This window comes from Diabrotica virgifera, chromosome 2 (genome assembly GCF_917563875.1).
Source record: "Diabrotica virgifera virgifera chromosome 2, PGI_DIABVI_V3a".
NCBI lineage: Eukaryota > Metazoa > Arthropoda > Insecta > Coleoptera > Chrysomelidae > Diabrotica > Diabrotica virgifera.
Genome location: NC_065444.1, coordinates 5249733 through 5268516, shown reverse-complemented (window position 1 = coordinate 5268516; position 18784 = coordinate 5249733). Strand labels below are relative to the sequence as shown.

The following is an 18784-nucleotide window of genomic DNA, read 5'->3' as shown; positions in this document are numbered from 1 at the left end:
GCAGCATGCCTGAATTCTCTTTGGAGGGCTGGTACCGACATCGAAGAATTTCTACAGATGGAAATTCTGATATATCTATTCTGTAGATTATTGGTAACTCGGAGTCTACCAGACCGATCTCTATTCCGTATCGAGTTTGTCCCAGGAACCTATTCCATATCCGTGAGACATCACTCTGAGAAACATCCACTCTTTCCGCCACGAACCGCTGTGAATGGCCTTCTTCAACTAAATATATAACTCTTATACGGTCCAACTCAGAAATTAAAGTATGATTGATTTTTAATCACGTTTTCAAAAATTTCACCAGAATAAATTTTTCAAATGTTTACACCTTGGCAAAACCAGGTCAATTAAATGGGTAATCCAATAAAATAAAAAAACAGAATTGGTATATTTTTTATAAAAAAGGCCCATTAAATATGTGATAAAGAAGCGTAAACATCGTGAATACGGGGGTGATGCATAACTTTTGAAACTATGTGTGTACTATTATGAACGATAGAGACAGACGATAGCGTTTTATAATTATTTTGGCGATTTCGTTAAAAAATATAAGAGACTTACCACTGTATGTAAGGAAGCAGCGTTTTGACCTGAAAATTAGAAAATAATTTATAACAGACAAAAGTTCTTTTAAAATGAATAAGCAATTAGTAAGTTTAAGATAACAATAATTCAAGATATCCATTTCCTGATTCTGACAACTTTTACATTGTAATAATAAAGTTTTGTTGTAATTTTTTTCCTAAGGGCTCCATTCAAGTTGATATAGGTATCGATAAAAGATAGAGAGTTGTGCTACTGATACAGTGGTACTGACACAGTCAAATACACTATGATATTTGTATCGAGATACTGATACTTGCGACAAGTATCCATACCGACCCCAACGTGAATGGGGGACTTGATGTAATTTTATTTTACTTTATTTTGAATCTAATGCAACATGTATAGCACAAATCGTTGTAACATAAAACGCAAGTTGTTTTGTTAAGTCTATAACATAAACTGGTTAAAACATAAATATGTTATCCCTTGTTTACGCCGACTAATGGACACCGAGAAAAGTTATCCCACGAAAAAAGAATGTAAAACAGTTCACCGTTCCGCAAAATTATCTCTATAAAACTTTATGAAAACGTTTATTAATTGCTCTTTTTTAAACTTGTCGTTCAATGTGTGTACATTGTGTCTCATCCGTTTTGAGGATGAGACACAGGATGAAAACAGGATTTTCTATGACACATAAAGTCAATTTTAAATTGGTTAAGGAATGCCATAAATTTTTTGTAGCTTAGTGGAGAGCTTTTGATAGTCGTCGTAAAAGAGTGAGTTTATTGCAATAACATAATTGGTAAGCATGATAAGACTTCAAGAGATTGCCGTAATTAAAACTATACCTATACTTTTTGAGGAGACCTTGCAACACCTTTTTATACAGTTACATTAGAGGTTAATTAAAATAAAAAAATTAAAATTATATGAGAAAAATTAAATTTTAGAGAACAAAAACAAAAGACCAAACTTTAAAAAAATTTTTTCTACTCACGTACTTTAATATCATTATCATCAAGGTCTTTTATTTCGAATCAAATGTTTGCTCTTACTTATAGCTCTTTCTTTCGTTTATTGCGGTGAGTCACTTCACATTCTTCTTGTGTATTGTCAAGTTTGTTGTAGGTATGACTTGACTTTCGTTACAATTTTCTTCTACTCATTTCGATATGTGCATAATTCCCTCCTATTTCTAACTTTGAGGATTTGGATATCTCTCATGACCTCGTCCTCCCATCTCTCTTTGGGTCTTCCCCTTGGTTTTTAGTTTCTGACTTCCATCTGGTAAGCTTTTTGATCAGTTGGTAGTTTTTTCTTCTCTCTACGTGTCCCAGCCATCTCAGTCATTGCGCTTTAATAAATCTATGGGGTAGAAGCTTGGACTCTGAAAGACCAATTCCAAAAAATTGGGGGCATTCGAAATATGGCTATATATAGGCGTATTCTGAAAATTCCTTGGAATGAAAAAGTCTCAAACGAAGAAGTGTTAAGACGAATTGGACATGGCAGAAAGCTTATGAACACAATTAAACAGTGGCGGCTCGTGGCTTTAGAGACAGGGTCGGCAAGGTTTTGTCTCCTCAGGTAGGTATGCCATCTAACTAAAAGGCTTCAATTTCATAGGAGATTTTTGGTTTTTATTTTTTTTTATTTTTTTTTTGTTTTTTCCTATAAATTTAGAACCTAAAACTGTTTATAAATTAAGCCTATTTAGTCTATGTTGTTTCGTAGTAAAGTAGTAAAATGGGTTATAACGTCATTGTAAAATTTATTATTGCTTTGGAGAGATTTTAAAAGTTTTTTCTATTGACATTTGAAATTTGAGACAAGTTTGACATTCTCTCTTGTTTCATGGTGTTTCGACAATACGTTTTGACTCTTTTGAGACAAGAGAAATCCCGTTCATTTGAGGCAGAATTTGCCCACATCTGAGCAAAATAATTTATTAATTTCGGGAACAGTTCGTTGTACCAAATGAATTGCAGTATATAAAATAATTATACATACATATTTTGTAACTTATACCACCTTTCGAAAATATTTGGATCAGCATATAAACTTGTTAATCCATTTCCTTATTTTATTTGATTAAAGAATGATGGATAATTTTTAATACACTTGTCTAATATATATTTTGAAAAATTTTTGGCGTAACTTTTAAATTTTGAATCGTCAAAGAGTTCAATGACTTATAACAGTGAGTAAATAATATTTTTGCCTGGTGCAATAGTTTTAACTTTTGCCTGGAGGCCATACAATTCACCGGACATCAAGGCAGCGCCGTCATAAATTTTAATATGTCCTTTCAAACACCAAAAATATATTCTGTTTTATGGCTTCTACTCACGTCTGAAGAATTAAAAACCTCTCGTAAATATTAGACGTAACGCGTATCGAAGAACAACTGATACTTGTGAATGACATGTTACCTCTATCAGAAGTTTTGTCTACTTCTACAGAAAATCATCAAAATGTAACTATTAATTGATTCTTTCATTCTGTGCTGTTTTAGGTACGCCGCTAAATGTCTTCTAGTCAGAAAGTAAATTAGAAAATTTGTTAAACAATTTTATTTGTTCTCTATAATTATTTTGATGTAACGAATCCTCCGATTAATCCTGTACCCTAAATGGTAATTCCTTACAACTGAAAAAAATTACAATATCAATCATTAAACGACTTACCTATTTCATAATTTTATCCTGGGTGCGCTTAGGTACGTGCCTTGCTACCGTTTGCAGATCACCGCTCGGCAGATTGGTTTCTGCCGTACTTGCCATTCAAATAAATACGGGAAATGTATAATTGGTTGCCTATCGGCTAATATTCCATAGCTTCTTATTACAAGCAAATCTTCAATCTGGGGACGGCTTACCGAAAACACACAATCGCAATCGGGTGCATGGCTATAGGATCATTTTTGAAAAGTCTCTTACGCACAGCACACAGGGATCACTTAACGTATGGGATCGATCGAATTCTTTTAAAAACAATGAATAAAATTTAGTCTCTTACAGAAACAAATGAGGCGCTCAGAGCAACAGTGGTCTAACCCACATCCTACAATTTTACCAAAACGCTTTAATTACATTAAAGTTATCCCTTGTTTAAATATTTTCAGATGAGGAGTAGATCAACCAATAGTTGCTTGAGCCAATCTGCATCTGAAAATACTTAACTAATGCATAACTTTAATGTAGTAAAAGCGTTTTGGTAAAATTTTGTGATGTGGGTTAGGCCACTGTTGCTCTGAGCGCCTCAAATATCATCAACTCTGATTAAATTAAATATTTAAAAAAATCTATAATGTGTCCATACACGCGTGGGTCGGCACTGCCGACCCTGACCAGCCGCCACTGCAATTAAAATAAGAAGAAACAAGAGTAGACAGAAGAAATGGCTTTGGAAGAAAGAAGGAATCTTGATTGAGGAATATCAAAGATTGGACTAACCTAAGTGTTGAATATATATTTCACGTTACAAAAGACAGAGAAGCGTTTAAAGAAGTTATCGCTAACCTTCTTTAGAAGACGGCACAAGAAGAAAAAGAATAGTAGATTTTCTGAAGTTTTTACACCTGTTCATCAACAACATTATATCATTCCATAAATTTTTCAAAAACATAAAGACTATTTTTCACAAACTTTTAGTTACATATTTGTTTTCAGTAGTAATAACCCAAGGACATTGATAATTGTTCGAAAAAATTTTATAACAGATTTCGAAAGCTTGTTGCTTGGAAACAGACCGACGCCGTAGGCGGAGGTCTGTTGCCTGTAAGCAACAAGCTTGAGAAAGTTGTTAAAAAATTTTTGAGCATTTATCAATGTTCGAGGGTTATTCGGATAGAACATTTTTTACTGTAAACAGTATTCTTTGGTATATTTGATTCGATAATTTCATTAATATTCTCATCAGTATTACAACCAAATCGTGACATTTTGAAATATTGAATATTTGAAATGTCAAAATCGAAATGAAACGAAATGTAGGTATCCATAGCTACATGATTGAGTGAAAACAGCCCATGGGATCTGTTTTCAGTATAATGTTGGTTTTATTGGTTGTATTCAATCAGATGACCACAAATTAATTGATTTCATTGGATTTCTAATTGAGCAAAAAATTTTCATTGTGAGTTTTTTAGTTATATGCAATTGTTATAAATTCCGGTCCCTACTGAAAATATACTTTTCTTTTTTATTATTTTATTTATTCTGTTTACTTTTGATATACAAAATTTTTTATTTCAATTAAGTCCTTGCTTCTTACAAAGAGACCAAACTTTCACCAAAATCCAAAACGGTATTACCCAATATTTTATAGCTCTTCTAATTTATTCCATTTGGTAAATGGCCGAATCGAAATAATCGCTTAAATTAGAACGGAATGAAAATTTAATCGGTCGACGCCAAAAAGTCATCCGAGCTGGAACAAAATCTTTTGTTCGACATTGTTTTGGGCAAAAAGTGAATTCCATTTATAAATTCATGAGACTCTTTGTGACTTTCTATCTCAATTATGATCTTAATTGAATATTATGTGTTTAAAGTATACGTTGATAGGTTTAAAAGAGATGTTTTAAATTTTGTACTATTAGAAATGCATTAAAATTTGAAATCATATTTTTTACATTCAAATCTAAAATTGTAGACGTAATGTTATATTATGATTCAACATATAATTCAATATAATTAATTCAATATGATTATTGGTGTACGAGTAATATAAATTACATTTTTAATTAATTAATGTTTACCTAAAAAAGCAAATGCGAAAAGATATAGTGACTATCCAACCATAGGCATCGGTTTGACGAATCATGTTTAAAGGCTGTATGACACTATGCATTTTCTTGTATCATTTCTAATATCGTTTCTGATATTAGAAAGTTATATACATTTTCTTGTATCGTTTCTTGTACGTACATTTGTGCCCTGTATGACACTATGCAAGTTCTTGTATCGAAAATTGTATGAAATTCGGCACGTGATTGGCCGAAATTGTGTTTGTCACCCTGTGTCACGTTACATTGGTATGGTAGTACTGCGTCTACTACAGCCTACAGCTGATTTTAAGGATTTTATAAAATTTATAAACTTTTAAACACTTATAAATTTAACATTTTAATGTTAACCAGAATTTTACGTTGACCGTTTGAGGTTGATCATTTGTGTTTTTATTTTCTTTTGATATTTGTGCTAAAATATTTGCATTAGAATTATCTTCAGTTTGATCCAAATTAGAAACTATTATATTTTCCTCTATTAAAAAATTATACAACATGAGACCCAAAGTTATAGCACGGTGTTATAGTTTGAACTTCACTAGTAGAACAGTAGTCCATACCAAACGGTAGGTATATTAAGTATCAATAAAAGATTTATAAAATAATACCAACAAAAACACAAATAAATTCATCAAGACATATTATTATGATCCCATTTTCATTTCAGCCGCCATTATGACATGACATTTAGATGTTTTACCAGCAGGTTTTACGTTTTTGCTCTTTGCGCAGAAATTGGCGCAGTTCTTGTACAAGAATCTGTGTCTGACTCAAATTCTTGTATCGTTTCTGATATCGTTTCTGTATTTTAGTTTTGCACTCTAGGATGTACCAAAAAATAGAGGAACAGCTTGGTGACACACTGTTTGGGTTCCGCAATAACCTTGGAATCAGAGAAGTACTATTTAGTATTCAGTTTATGGTACAGAGATGCAGAGATGTCGGACATCCAGTTTATATGTGTTTTATTGACTTAGGTAAGAACTTTGATCGAGTAAAAGATACTGAAATGACTGCCATTCCTCAGCAGGTAGGTATTGATGATAAAGACCTAAGCATTAATAAAAATTTTTGCTGGCATCAACGTACAAACATTGGCCGGGACACTCAGCAAAGCAGGGCTGAATTTTATCCGCACTAATAATTAACATCTATTCTGAGTTCGCTTCCAATAAAGCAGTGTATAATTTTAATATGGTATCAAAATTAATGGGGTCAATATTAATAATTTGAGATACGCGGATGACACGGTGTTAACTGAAAACAATTTAGAAGAATTTCAACATTAGACCAGGGCGCATCTGCAAAAATATTAGTACATTTGGATGTTGAGAGGTGACTCAAATTTTTTTGCAGAAATTGCTTGAAAATAAATCAAATAATAATATTTGAGTTCTCCTCCCTCTCAAAAAGGTCCGGAACATTGTTTAAATAATCAAAATGTCAAAAAATGAAGGAAAAATTCAATTTTTTTCTTGGTTTTTTGATTATAACTTAAGTATTCATTTTCGAGAAAAGTTGCACCGACATAAAAGTTGCGAAATTAAATTTCCTACAATATAGGATTAACTGAAAATTTTAAAAATTGTCACCCTTGTTGCAAAATAGCAATAATTTCTAAAAAATCATAAAAAACAATTATTCGCATTTTACGTTCTTCAACCATTTATGCTAGACTTACAACCTTCATATTTCACCCAGAAAAATTTTATGATATGGTAAAATAATACTGTAAATTTCATTAAGATCGGTTTAATAGATTTTGCAATCCAGCTTTTGCAAAAAAAATTCATTTTTCAAAATGTTGCAGCACGGAAAATAAAGCAAGTTGATTTTTTTTTTACTTATAGATCACTTACAAATTATTTACTTACCTATAATTGACTTATAAATTTACTTTCATATACAATTTGCAAAATTAAAATCGGTTAACTACCACGGCTTCAGGATTTTTTTTAAATAAACATCAATTTTTGGTACTACGCGCAGGACAGCAGATAGGTTCGCTCTGATTGGGCATTCCAATGACCTTTGATAATGATTGATAAATTTTAATATTTAATACATTTCGAAATAAATGAATAAATTTGTTTATTGCAAAATAAAAGCACATACTCTGTCCTTTGAAATAACACTTTTTTTAGCAAAAACTTTCTTTGTTCATATTATATTTTAACTTGGAAAATAAAAGTGTATTATTTTTAAACATATGCAATTGTTTAAACAATTTTTCACAAACAATAATCAAATTAGTTTAATTTTTGTGGAATTAAAATATGAACATACAACAAAATATAGTGTAAGAAAATAATATATTAGATAAAGGTTGGAAGAAATTTTGGTGGACATCTTGGAGGTGGACTTGTGTGAATCGAACACCGCTGTCCTGCGAGTAGCACCAAAAATTATTGTTTATTTTCAAAAATTCCTGACGCCGTGATAGTTAACTAATTTTAATTTTGCAAATTTCAGATGAAAGGTATAGTATTTATCTATTTGTAAAAAAAATTTAACTTGCTATCTGCTTTATTTTCAGTCCTGCAACATTTTGAAAAAATGATTTTTTTTTGCGAAAGCTGGATTGCAAAATTTATTTATTAAAATCTATTGAACCGATCTTAACTAAATTTACAGTATTGTTTTATAATATCATATAGTTTTTATGGGTGAAATATGAAGCTCGTAACTTTATGGTAGGGGAGCCCAAGCGGGGATTTTTGCAGTTACTCGAGCGCGTCAGATTATCATATGGGGAGAAACGTGGTACCCTGCAGATGTACCTCTGCCATATATTGGCTCTTAACACAGGGGAGTTCGTTTAGGGGGGCCCGAAAAAAAAAATCTATCCTTAAAAATACTCGAAATTGTCAGATTAAGATAAGGTAAGTTAAGTACATGCAAAACAGTGTATATTTAAAAAATCTGACGATTTGAGCGGGGCGTAAGGGAATTGGTGAGTCACAAAGTTTCACAAGAAAAAGGCGAATATTTCGCGAAATGAACGTCAGATCGAAAAACTAAAAACTACACGTTCAATATTTTTCAAAAATCTATCGATAGATACCAAACACGACACCTCACAGAGAGGGGTGGGGGGTAAATTTGAAATTTTAAATACAAATCCCGCGATATTTTGCAAAATAAACATCAGATCGAAAAACTGCAAAATACACTTATTTAATATTTTTGAAAAATATATCGAATGGTATCAAACGCGACCCACCACGGAGGTGGGGTGGGGGTTTACTTTAAAATATTAAATGGGAGCCCCCATTTTTTATTGCAGATTTGAATTCTCTGCATAAAAATAAGCAACTTTTATTCGAAACATTTTTTCGAATTATGGATAGATGGCGCTATATTCGGAAAAAACGATTAATGGAAATGGAAAATTAAATTAAAAAATGGCAAGCGCCCGCTAAAATGGAAAATTTTACTTAACTTTTTTTGGTTTTAGGACCTAATAATCACAACCCAATAGGTCCCCAAAGCGCTCGAGTGACTACACATTTAGCATACTTTGCTCCCCTACCATTAGCAGAAATGGTTTAAAAACGTAATATGCGAATATTTGTTTTTTTATGTTTTTTTTTTCGCAATTATTGCTATTTTGCAATAAGGGTAATAGGTCTGGATCCCGAGTATGAAAAAAAAGTTGATTAATAGCAAGCTGAAAATTTGTTAATAGCTTAAGGGTGTCTAGTCGGATAAACTTTGATATATGGGAACACTGTAACAGGGGCAGTATTAATTGTGGAACAGGTTAAAAATTTGGAACGGTCAGACCACGAAAACGGCACATTTATTTTGTCCGACAGAACAGACTTAAACTCTCTGAACAGAGATTAAACTCTCATGCAAAAATCAGACTGCTATTTATCACCTGTCATAATTCCTGTCATTTGACATTTTCTACATGTTCCACTCATTAAAACGCCCATTTGGTGATAAATAGAAGTCTGATTTTTGCATGAGAGTTTAATCTCTGTTCGGAGAGTTTAAGTCTGTTCTGTCAGACAAAACACATGTGCCGTTTTCGTGGTCTGACCGTTCCGAATTTTTAACCTGTCCCACAATTAAAACTGCCCCTGTTCCAGTGTTCCCATATATCAAAGTTTTTTTGACTAGACACCCTTAATCTATTAACAAATTTTCAGCTTGCTATTAATCAACTTTTTTTTCATAGGTGGGATCCAGACCTATAACAATTTTAAAAATTTTTAACCAATCTTATATTGCAGGAAATTTAATTACCCAACATTTATTTTAGTGCAACTTTTCTTGAAAGTGAATATTTTTAAAGTTATAATCAAAAAACGAAGAAAAAATATTTTTCTTTATTTTTTGACATTTTGATTATTTAAACAATGTTCCGGACCTTTTTGAGTGGGAGGATAACTCATTTATTATTATATGAAAATTAGAGTCACCTTTCAACATCCATTTCAAAAGAGATCCGCCCTGGACTAACATCTAATTAATAGAATTACCACAACGTGTGATGAATACGGACTTAAGCTAAACACTGTAAATACAAAGGTGATGGTTGTCAGTAAAACACCAATAAAACCGAAAGTGGTAACCGCTTATGGTGAACAACTGGAGAGAGTAAGCAGTATCACTTACCTTGGTTGTAATCTAAATTATTAGAACTGGGGAATGAGCAAAGAAATTAAAATACGTATAGGGAAGGCCAGAGCTGCATTCTTTAATATAAAGAAACTGTTATGAGAAAACAATATTACTTTAAGTTGAGTCTGATAATTAGATTAGTGAGATGTTAGTTACAAAATCAGTAATCTAGCTTTTATTAGATTATGAATATCTTCTTAGCCAAGAAACTGAACTACTTAGCCAAGGTCTTGTTGGCCACAGCATGTGTGTTGTTGAAAAATGCAGGTGACCAGAGACAATCACAAGAAAGAAATCAAAGGTGATAGCCATACCATATGTAAATATACCAAATATTTAATTAATATTTCTATGAAGTTGCGAATCGGCAACAACGACCACTTTCTCAATACGAACCACGTTTCTACAACAGAAATCTGCAATAAGAAGACTGTAATTATATAAAATGCTAAAAAGTAGTTTATAATCATTAAAATACTACTCTTAAATACTGTTCTCATTTATATCATTTTATGGTAAAGCGGTGCACTGTTAACTTATTCTTATCTCATGCCTGTGTACTACAAAAGAAAGCTACAGAAGGTTAAGAATAGAATAATATTTTCTAAATCATTTGTATATCATACTCAATTGGGACAAAAATATATTATGTGAAAACCCACAACATTCACAGTTACTTTGTAGCGACAAGAACTTTTCCAGGAAATGAAAACACAAAATACACGAGTAAAGCTCAACCTCATTTTAACTTACATTTCAATTTTGCATTTGCACAATCAGATATTCAGTAGCATATAGATATCCTTTGGGAATAAAAAAGTATATGCAGGATAGAAATCCGGCAGGGGAGAACTGGGAATATCATATTTTAAAACATTTTATAAACATGTATGCAATTTTATTTGGTTTTATCTGTTGTACTGGTTATCTAGTTGGAAATAAAGCAGTAATTAGTAAAAATAGAGTATAAAATACCAGTTCAATTTGAAAAAGAGACGATATTGAAGTAGGTCAATGTCAATGTTATATCACTAAATCAAGCGTATTTTATGTGTTATGCAGGTGCTCTTAACCCCCTTCTTAAATTTTACCTAACCTCAATATTTTTTATATTGTTACTTCTTTTTCCGTCTCTTCGTTTTTGGCTAATTATTGGCTTCTATTACTTATTATTATATGCGGGGTGTTATATGACGGGGAGTAAATTAGTATGACAAACCTTAAGGGGTAATTATACCAGAAAAATAATGAAAGTTTGCTCGATAAATATATGTTCGCAACTGCTTCGTTTCCGAGATATGGGGTGTTAAAATTTTTCTTACAAACTGACGATTTATTTATTGCTCTAAAACCAGTTGAGGCTTGGTTTTAAGGCCATCGGTACCTACATAATTCGCAAGTATTTTACATTTTTTCTGTCTTTACACGTGTAGTAAAATTCACACTGGTATGGATATGTAAACATTACTAGAATGTCATTCTACTTGACAATGTCATCATTACAGTCATGGCCACTCGTTGTGAATAGTCGTGTGTATGAGTGCTCCCGAAATTTTTAAAATAAGTAGTAATTCGTTTCAGTAATAAAGTTCTCATCTTTGTTGAGTGGTGACAACTGATGTTGCAGTACTTAGTGAAGGTCCAAGTAAGTTAGAAATATACTAATTAATAGAGAAATTTGAGCAATTACAGTAATACAGTGTATTGGTGAATATTAAATTAATAACTGCTAAAGGGATCCATACACGTATAATGGCAACAAAAACTAGAAGCGGAATCTTATCAAGTGGTGCTTCTTTGGACGAAAACAGTTTAGAAGTCATAATATCAAAAGTATGTCAAAAGCTTATGACAAAACTGGACCAGAATTTAGATAATTTGGAGAAAAAATTTGATGATTTGGAGAAAAAATTTGATGCAGTTCAGGATACACTTAATGATGTATCACAACAAATATTAAATATGAAAACAAACATAGAAACACACACAACAGAAATTAGCAACATAGCAAAAACAATTGATGACATAGAGGCACTTCAAAAGAAAAGCACCCTGCGTTTTGATGGCATTAATGAAACTAATAATGAAAATTTGATGTCCGTTGTCATAAATATTATAAACAACACATTGAAAATAAAATGCAATTCCAGCGAAATTTCTAATTTATACAGACAAGGTAAATTAAACTTGCAAACTAATAAATCGAGAACAGTGGTGGTAGACTTTAGTTCTTATTTGAAGAAAAAGGAAATTCTAAGTGCTAGAAGACAATTAAGAGAAACAAAAATATTTGTGAATGAAGATCTAACGAAACATAGGTATTCATTATTGAAGAAGGCAAGGAGTATGTTCGGGAAGACTGAGGCATGGAGTTACGATGGTAGAGTATTTATAAAGAAGAATGATGAAATTAAAGTGATTACTTGCGAATCGGATCTTGACAATTAACGTGTGTGGGCTACTTTATACTCAAAGTTTCTGTAATGTGTATATTAGTGACTGATAAGTTTTTGTTGATAGTAATTTAGATATATTAATTTGGAACTTAAATTCGTTGATTTTGGTTTGTAGTGTATAAAAGAGGATAAAAATATTGATGTTGTTAATGAGTTACTTATAGAAAAACTGGATGTTTTAAATTATTTCAATTATTGTTTTAAGTTATTTGGTTTGTCAAAAATTTATGAAAAGAATTTACTACGGTATGGTAGAAATAAAATAGGTGTAAAAAAAATATATATATTAAATAATAAATATAATATGATTAGGATTTGATATCAGGGGACAACTCAATTCATGACAGGGATTCACATAAACTTTCAGAATTGTAGGGGACTTAACACGAAAACTGCGGAATTCTATAAAAATTGCTTGGAAGGTAATTATGATGTAGTAGTAGCTGTAGAAACATGGCTTCGGGAGGATATGGTTGATGGAGAACTAATTGATATAAATGTATTTAACTTATTGAGATCTGACAGAAACCAGGAGATTTCTGGCAAAACTAAGGGAGGAGGAGTATTAATGGTAATAAAAAAGGAGCATAAGATTTTAAAAGTAACACAACATTGTTCATCTTTTGAAATTTTGGTTGCGGATTTAAAAATTAATAACAAATTAAGTATAAAATTAATTGGAGTGTATATTCCACCAGATTGTAAATTACATGACTATGCGAATTGCTTCGAATTGTTACAAACACATATTACTGATATTAATAACACGTTTATTTTTGGCGACTTCAATATTGCAGAAATTAAAGGAACCGAAAATCTAGATTTTACTAATGGAAGTGCTAAATTTAAAAGTATGATTGAGTTTTTAAATTTTAATTCATTTTTGCTTTATAACAATGTAAAAAACTGGCAGGGCAAAACTTTAGATCAAGTAGTAGCATCTGTAGATAATATAAATAGTTGTAAGGTATGTCAAGAGCAGTTACCGTTAGTAAAGGAAGATAGATTACATCCATCTCTGGAAATTCAACTTTCATTTACAGTATCAAGTTTTAGACAAACAGATAAGTTAGTTGGTAATAGATTTAATTTTAAAAAAGCAAATTTTGATTTGATGTGTGATTTGATGAGAAATATGACGTGGGAAGCTGTAACAGAGGAAATAGAGGTAGATAAAGCTCTAGATATCTTTTACGCAAAAGTACTTAATATATTTGAAGGATCTGTACCACAATATAATATTTACAAGAATTATTCTAATTTTCCGAAATGGTTTACGCCTGATATCAAAAAGTTGCTCAAACAAAAAAATAATTTTAGAAAGTTAAGACATGTTTCAATTTATTTTAACAATCAATTTATAGAGACCAGAAAAAAACTGAAATCATTAATTAACATAGAGCACAGGAAATATATACGGCAAATTGAGGAAAATATAGAAAATGAGTTTAACAATTTCTGGAATTTCATTAATAATAAGAATTCTAAGTCTAATCAAACAGAAATATTTTATTTTGGGGGTAAAGAAATAAATCAGAGTGATACTGCTAATGAGTTTGCGAAATATTTTGAATCTGTTTATTCTACCGACATTTCCAGCTATAACACTAATTTTACAAATATTATTAGTAATAACAATGTTTTGAATTTACCATCAATAACAAGCGTAGATTATGATAATGCAGTCAAAAAGCTGAAACCAAAGAAAGCTGCCGGTATAGATGGCATCCCCCGTATATTTTAAAGGCATGCCAAGAGTGGTTAAAGTTACCATTATTACATATTTTTAATCTAATAATAACTTATTCAAAATTTCCAGAAAAATGGAAACTATCTTCAATTACTCCAATATTTAAGGCGGGTAACAAAAGAGATATTGAAAATTATAGAGGAGTCGCTATTATGTGTGCTCCATCAAAAATTTTCGAACAAATATTGCATGCTCATATATATAATCACGTCAAAAATAGTATTAATGATCATCAACATGGTTTTATGTCGGGTCGCTCGATAAACACAAGTTTTATTTCATTCACCGAGTCTGCAAACAATGCGTTAGAAAAACAAGTGCAATTGGATGTAGTGTATACGGATTTCGAAAAAGCCTTTGATAAAGTAAAACACGATGTTCTTTTAAGAAAGTTATGTAATTTTGGCTTATCTGATAATCTAATAAAGTTATTTAAAAGTTATTTGCAGAATAGGAGTTTTGTTGTAAAACACAATGGAAATACTTCTGGTAAATTTAAGGCTAACTCGGGAGTACCACAAGGGTCTAATCTTGGACCACTTTTGTTCTTAATGTTTATAAATGATTTAGCAAACGTCATCCAGTATTCAGATTACTTATTATTTGCAGATGATTTTAAGTTATTCAAAATAATTCAAACTGTTAGGGATTGCGTAATGATTCAAAGGGATATTGAGAACATTTTATTATGGGGTGACAATAATAAGATCAAATTCAATATAAATAAGTGCTACGTTATGTCTATTACCCGTAAAAGAGAACCAATAGTATTTGATTATTTAATAGGACTGAATGTTTTAAAAAGGACCAGTGAGGTCAAGGATTTGGGTTTGATTTATAATAATCAACTGTCATTTGCTACACATATTGGTAAAGCTGCAAAACGAGCGAACCGTATGCTGGGTTTTATATGTCGACAAACTTGCGATTTTACTAGTATTAAGGGTATAAAAATATTATATAATACTTTAGTTAGACCAATATTAGAATTTGGTTCCATTATTTGGGGACAACAACCTCAAGTACATTTAGAGGCACTAGAAAAAGTTCAGAATAAGTTTCTTCGTTATTTGTATTTCAAAAAACATCATCGATGGCCTGATTATGGAACCATAAGATCAACCATGCTAAGGGAAGGATTTGAAGTTTTGTCTTTGACTAGTAGGCGCAAATTTGTAATGGCAATGATTTTATATAAAATAATTAATAATATTTCAGGTACAATTGATTTACGAATGCGGATACCATTTAATGTTCCTCGAAAAGCAACGAGATATCAGTTGTTGTTTGGAAAAATAAGAACATCTGTTTGCTCTCCTCTAGAGGCCATGTTGAAACTAGCGAACAATATAAATTTAGTAAAAAACATTGATTTTACAATGTCAGTTGGTTGCTATAGACGTATAGTGCAAGAGCACTTTAAACTAGTAGATGGATAATAGATATCATTAGTCTAGCTGTTTTTGTGTTAAAGTCTTCTATATCTGCCTATCAATAGTTGTGCTAATGACTGTATATGTTAGTTATATTTGTTATATAAATTTTATGATTATAACTGTCCATGTAAAAAGGTTTTAGGACCTGTTTGGATTTTTATAAATAAATAAATAAAATAAATTAACTTTAAAGAGATGGCTTTTAAATGTTTTTGGATAACTGTTATTTGTATAATTGCAAAATTATTAATTCAGTGTATTCTAACTATGTATTCAGTGATTGTAATAATTTATATTTACAACAAAATCTAATACTCAATCGAGAAAAGAGGAAAAGTGTTAAAGTGATTTTTTAATAATATATTGTTACTATGGAACGCTTACAATATTGAACATCTTTAATAAAAAAATACTTTGATCACAGAATATATTCTGATGTATTCTTTCCTTAAATCTTCCATAAATAATAAACAATAAATAACTTTTTATTAAGTTCACGTCTTAAATCAATTATTTATCAAATACACTATCAAAATTATTTAATCAACAACTCAAAATATTCCCGATGCCATGTCAAATATTTAAAACTGTCACTGTCTTGTCATCATATTCTATTTGACTCAGTGCGTTGTATGACAAAGATAGTGAATGTTCGATTTGGAAAATATCACCACGGACATGGTGTCCATTTTTTTCTAATCCTGAAAAAGCTAATAAATATTTTTTAAAAATTTAAACGCAGAATGAAAGACTAAATTACTATCTAGGACCGAAATTCCCTTAGAATAAATAAAAAGTTTCTTTTGAATGAGATATCTGAAATTAAAAATCACAGTACATTTTCTCTTATTTTTTCTCCCTTCTTCTTCTTCTTGCAGTACCGTCTCCTATCGGAGGTTGGCTACCATCACAGCAATCTTAACTTTGTTGGCTGCAGCTCTGAACAACTGTATTGAACTGCACCCATACCACTCCCTTAAATTTCGCAACCAGGAAATCCTCCTACGTCCCAAATTTCTCTTTCCCGACATTTTTCCTTGGATTATGAGTCTTAGCCGAGAGTACTTTTCTCCTCTCATTATGTAGCCTAGATATTCCAGTTTTTTCGTTTGTATGGTTTTTATGACTTCGCATCCCTTCCCCATCTTCAGCAAAACATCTTGATTTGTTACTCTTTCTATCCATGGTATTTTCCACATTCTCCTGTAACACCACATCTCGAACGCCTCAATGTTTTTGATGTTTATCTTTTTCAGTGTCCAAGCTTCCATGCCGTACAGCAGAACGGAGAAAACATAGCACCTTAACATTCTTGTTCGTAAGTTTATATTTCTGTCCCGGCTGCATAGGAACTTTTTTATTTTGACAAACGATTGCTCGCTATCTCTATTCGCCTCTTGATTTCTGTTGTCTGGTCATTAGTATCAGTGAAGCAAACCCCTAAATATTTGTAGGATGTAACTCTTTCAACTGGCTGATTATTATGGTTAAATTCAAACTTTCTTTTTTGCAAGAAAACGAAGCGTCAATGGGAAGATAGATTTTTTGTCACAAATAGAACGAAGAATTTAAAGATAATTTGTAGTTTGAAATATCCCAGTGGCGTACTACTTTTTTCTTTAAAAAATTTCAGCCCACTGGGAATCTGACGAGTCTGAACACCCATCTCATTTGCATACCTCAACTGGTTTTAAAACAAAAAATAAATCGTCAGTTTGTAAGAAAAACTTTACATCCAATATTTCGGAAACGAATCATTTGCGGACATATTCGCACACCTAGTTTAATTGTGCCACAACTGCAAAAAATTCGAATTTTGTGTTAAGGCTGTAAAATATTGCCTATATAATGCCCTATCTTATGCAATACAGCCTGAACTAAAATATTGTTTTGGATAAGTATAAAGTAAGTTACTTCGGTGTTTCACTGTAGGGTTTTTGGAGGTTTTGAAAATGCAATATGGCGATAATATACACTGCCACAATACAACCGATGTAATTATTCAATACGTTCAATACGGCCACAACTGCAAAAAGCAATTGATTTTTTCATTATATTGCCACCGTATCTCCTAGGTATCGTTTTATAAATGACTTTGTTCACAATTTTAATAAATTGTAATAAGACCCAGCGAATAACTGTATAATTTACTACCTAAATTGTAATTTTGAAGCCAGTCATTCTCAAAATAAATTATTTACAGGGCATAACGCGTTTGCTACAGACCGTTTTGCTCATTTCTGGAGAATATTGTGTTTTGATTTTGTGGCACTATTGAACTAGGTGTGCAATATGTTTATAAAGCAAACTGTCATTATTTTTTTATGTAGAATTGCCCCTTTAAGTTTGTCATAATTATTTACTAACACCCTGTATATTATTAGTAACCTATTTTCATCAATCTGGCACATACAAATAGTTTCAGAACCAATAATGGCAGTACATAATATGTTGTAAAATCCGTAACAAAATATTTTTGAAAATTATTTTTCAAATGAAATGATAAATTTCATTTTGGACGTTTATACAACTCATATTAGTATAATAGTAAATGTCTGTGATAATTTATAAAAAAAATTGATAAAATTCCATATAAATATATCTGTTAAAGTATTTTAAACAAAGCATTTCCATGTTGTATCCACATAAACTATAATGCTATTGATTATAGAAATACATATTTTATATCAGTGCTGGAATTTGGAAAGCACTAATGGCAATTAATGAAGCATAAACAATGTGTGTATTCTATGAATCAGATTATTAATTCAGCTCAGATTCTAAAAAAAAAACGTATTATAACTAAAAATATTCCATTAGTCATGATAGATTACAGTTGTGTGCTTTTCGATCAATATAGTATCGTTGGCCACAGAGTTGTGGGCAAAGCTTTTGCGCAACTCTGGAAAAATGAAGAAGAGGCTTATGTCCCAAGATGGATGTTCTTGACTTATAAGTTGCTTATGTTCCGTACCATAATCGTTGGGCTGAAAAGTTCGTAGATTAACATAGAATTTTTTTTTTCATAAACCTTGATTTGAGGGCGATACATCAATTACAGCGGTCATACAACTTTTCAATACCATTTTTATAACACAATTTGTCTTTAGCCTCAGTTTCGGCGATTACCTCTTCATTTGTGCTAAATTTCGTTTCAGCGAGC

At 31.3% G+C, this 18784-nt stretch overlaps 2 protein-coding genes across 2 annotated transcripts in view; one reads left to right on the top strand and one right to left on the bottom strand.

Annotated features, from left to right (window-relative positions):
• LOC114324661 (KH domain-containing, RNA-binding, signal transduction-associated protein 2-like) overlaps positions 1–18784 on the bottom strand; it is a 1309325-nt gene that overhangs the window by 1099552 nt on the left and 190989 nt on the right. Inside the window, exon 3 of the mRNA XM_028272525.2 lies at positions 568–596. The gene's annotated coding sequence lies outside the window, so the exon portion shown is untranslated. The remainder of the gene's footprint in view (positions 1–567; positions 597–18784) is intronic.
• LOC126880459 (uncharacterized) lies at positions 12776–14179 on the top strand. Its single transcript, XM_050644323.1, has one exon. The coding sequence runs from the start codon at positions 12776–12778 to the stop codon at positions 14177–14179; it is 1404 nt and encodes a 467-aa protein (XP_050500280.1).

What these genes read in the sequence shown, in the direction of transcription:
- LOC126880459 (XM_050644323.1), top strand. Translation starts at nt 12,776, where the DNA reads ATGACAGGGATTCACATAAACTTTCAGAATTGTAGGGGACTTAACACG.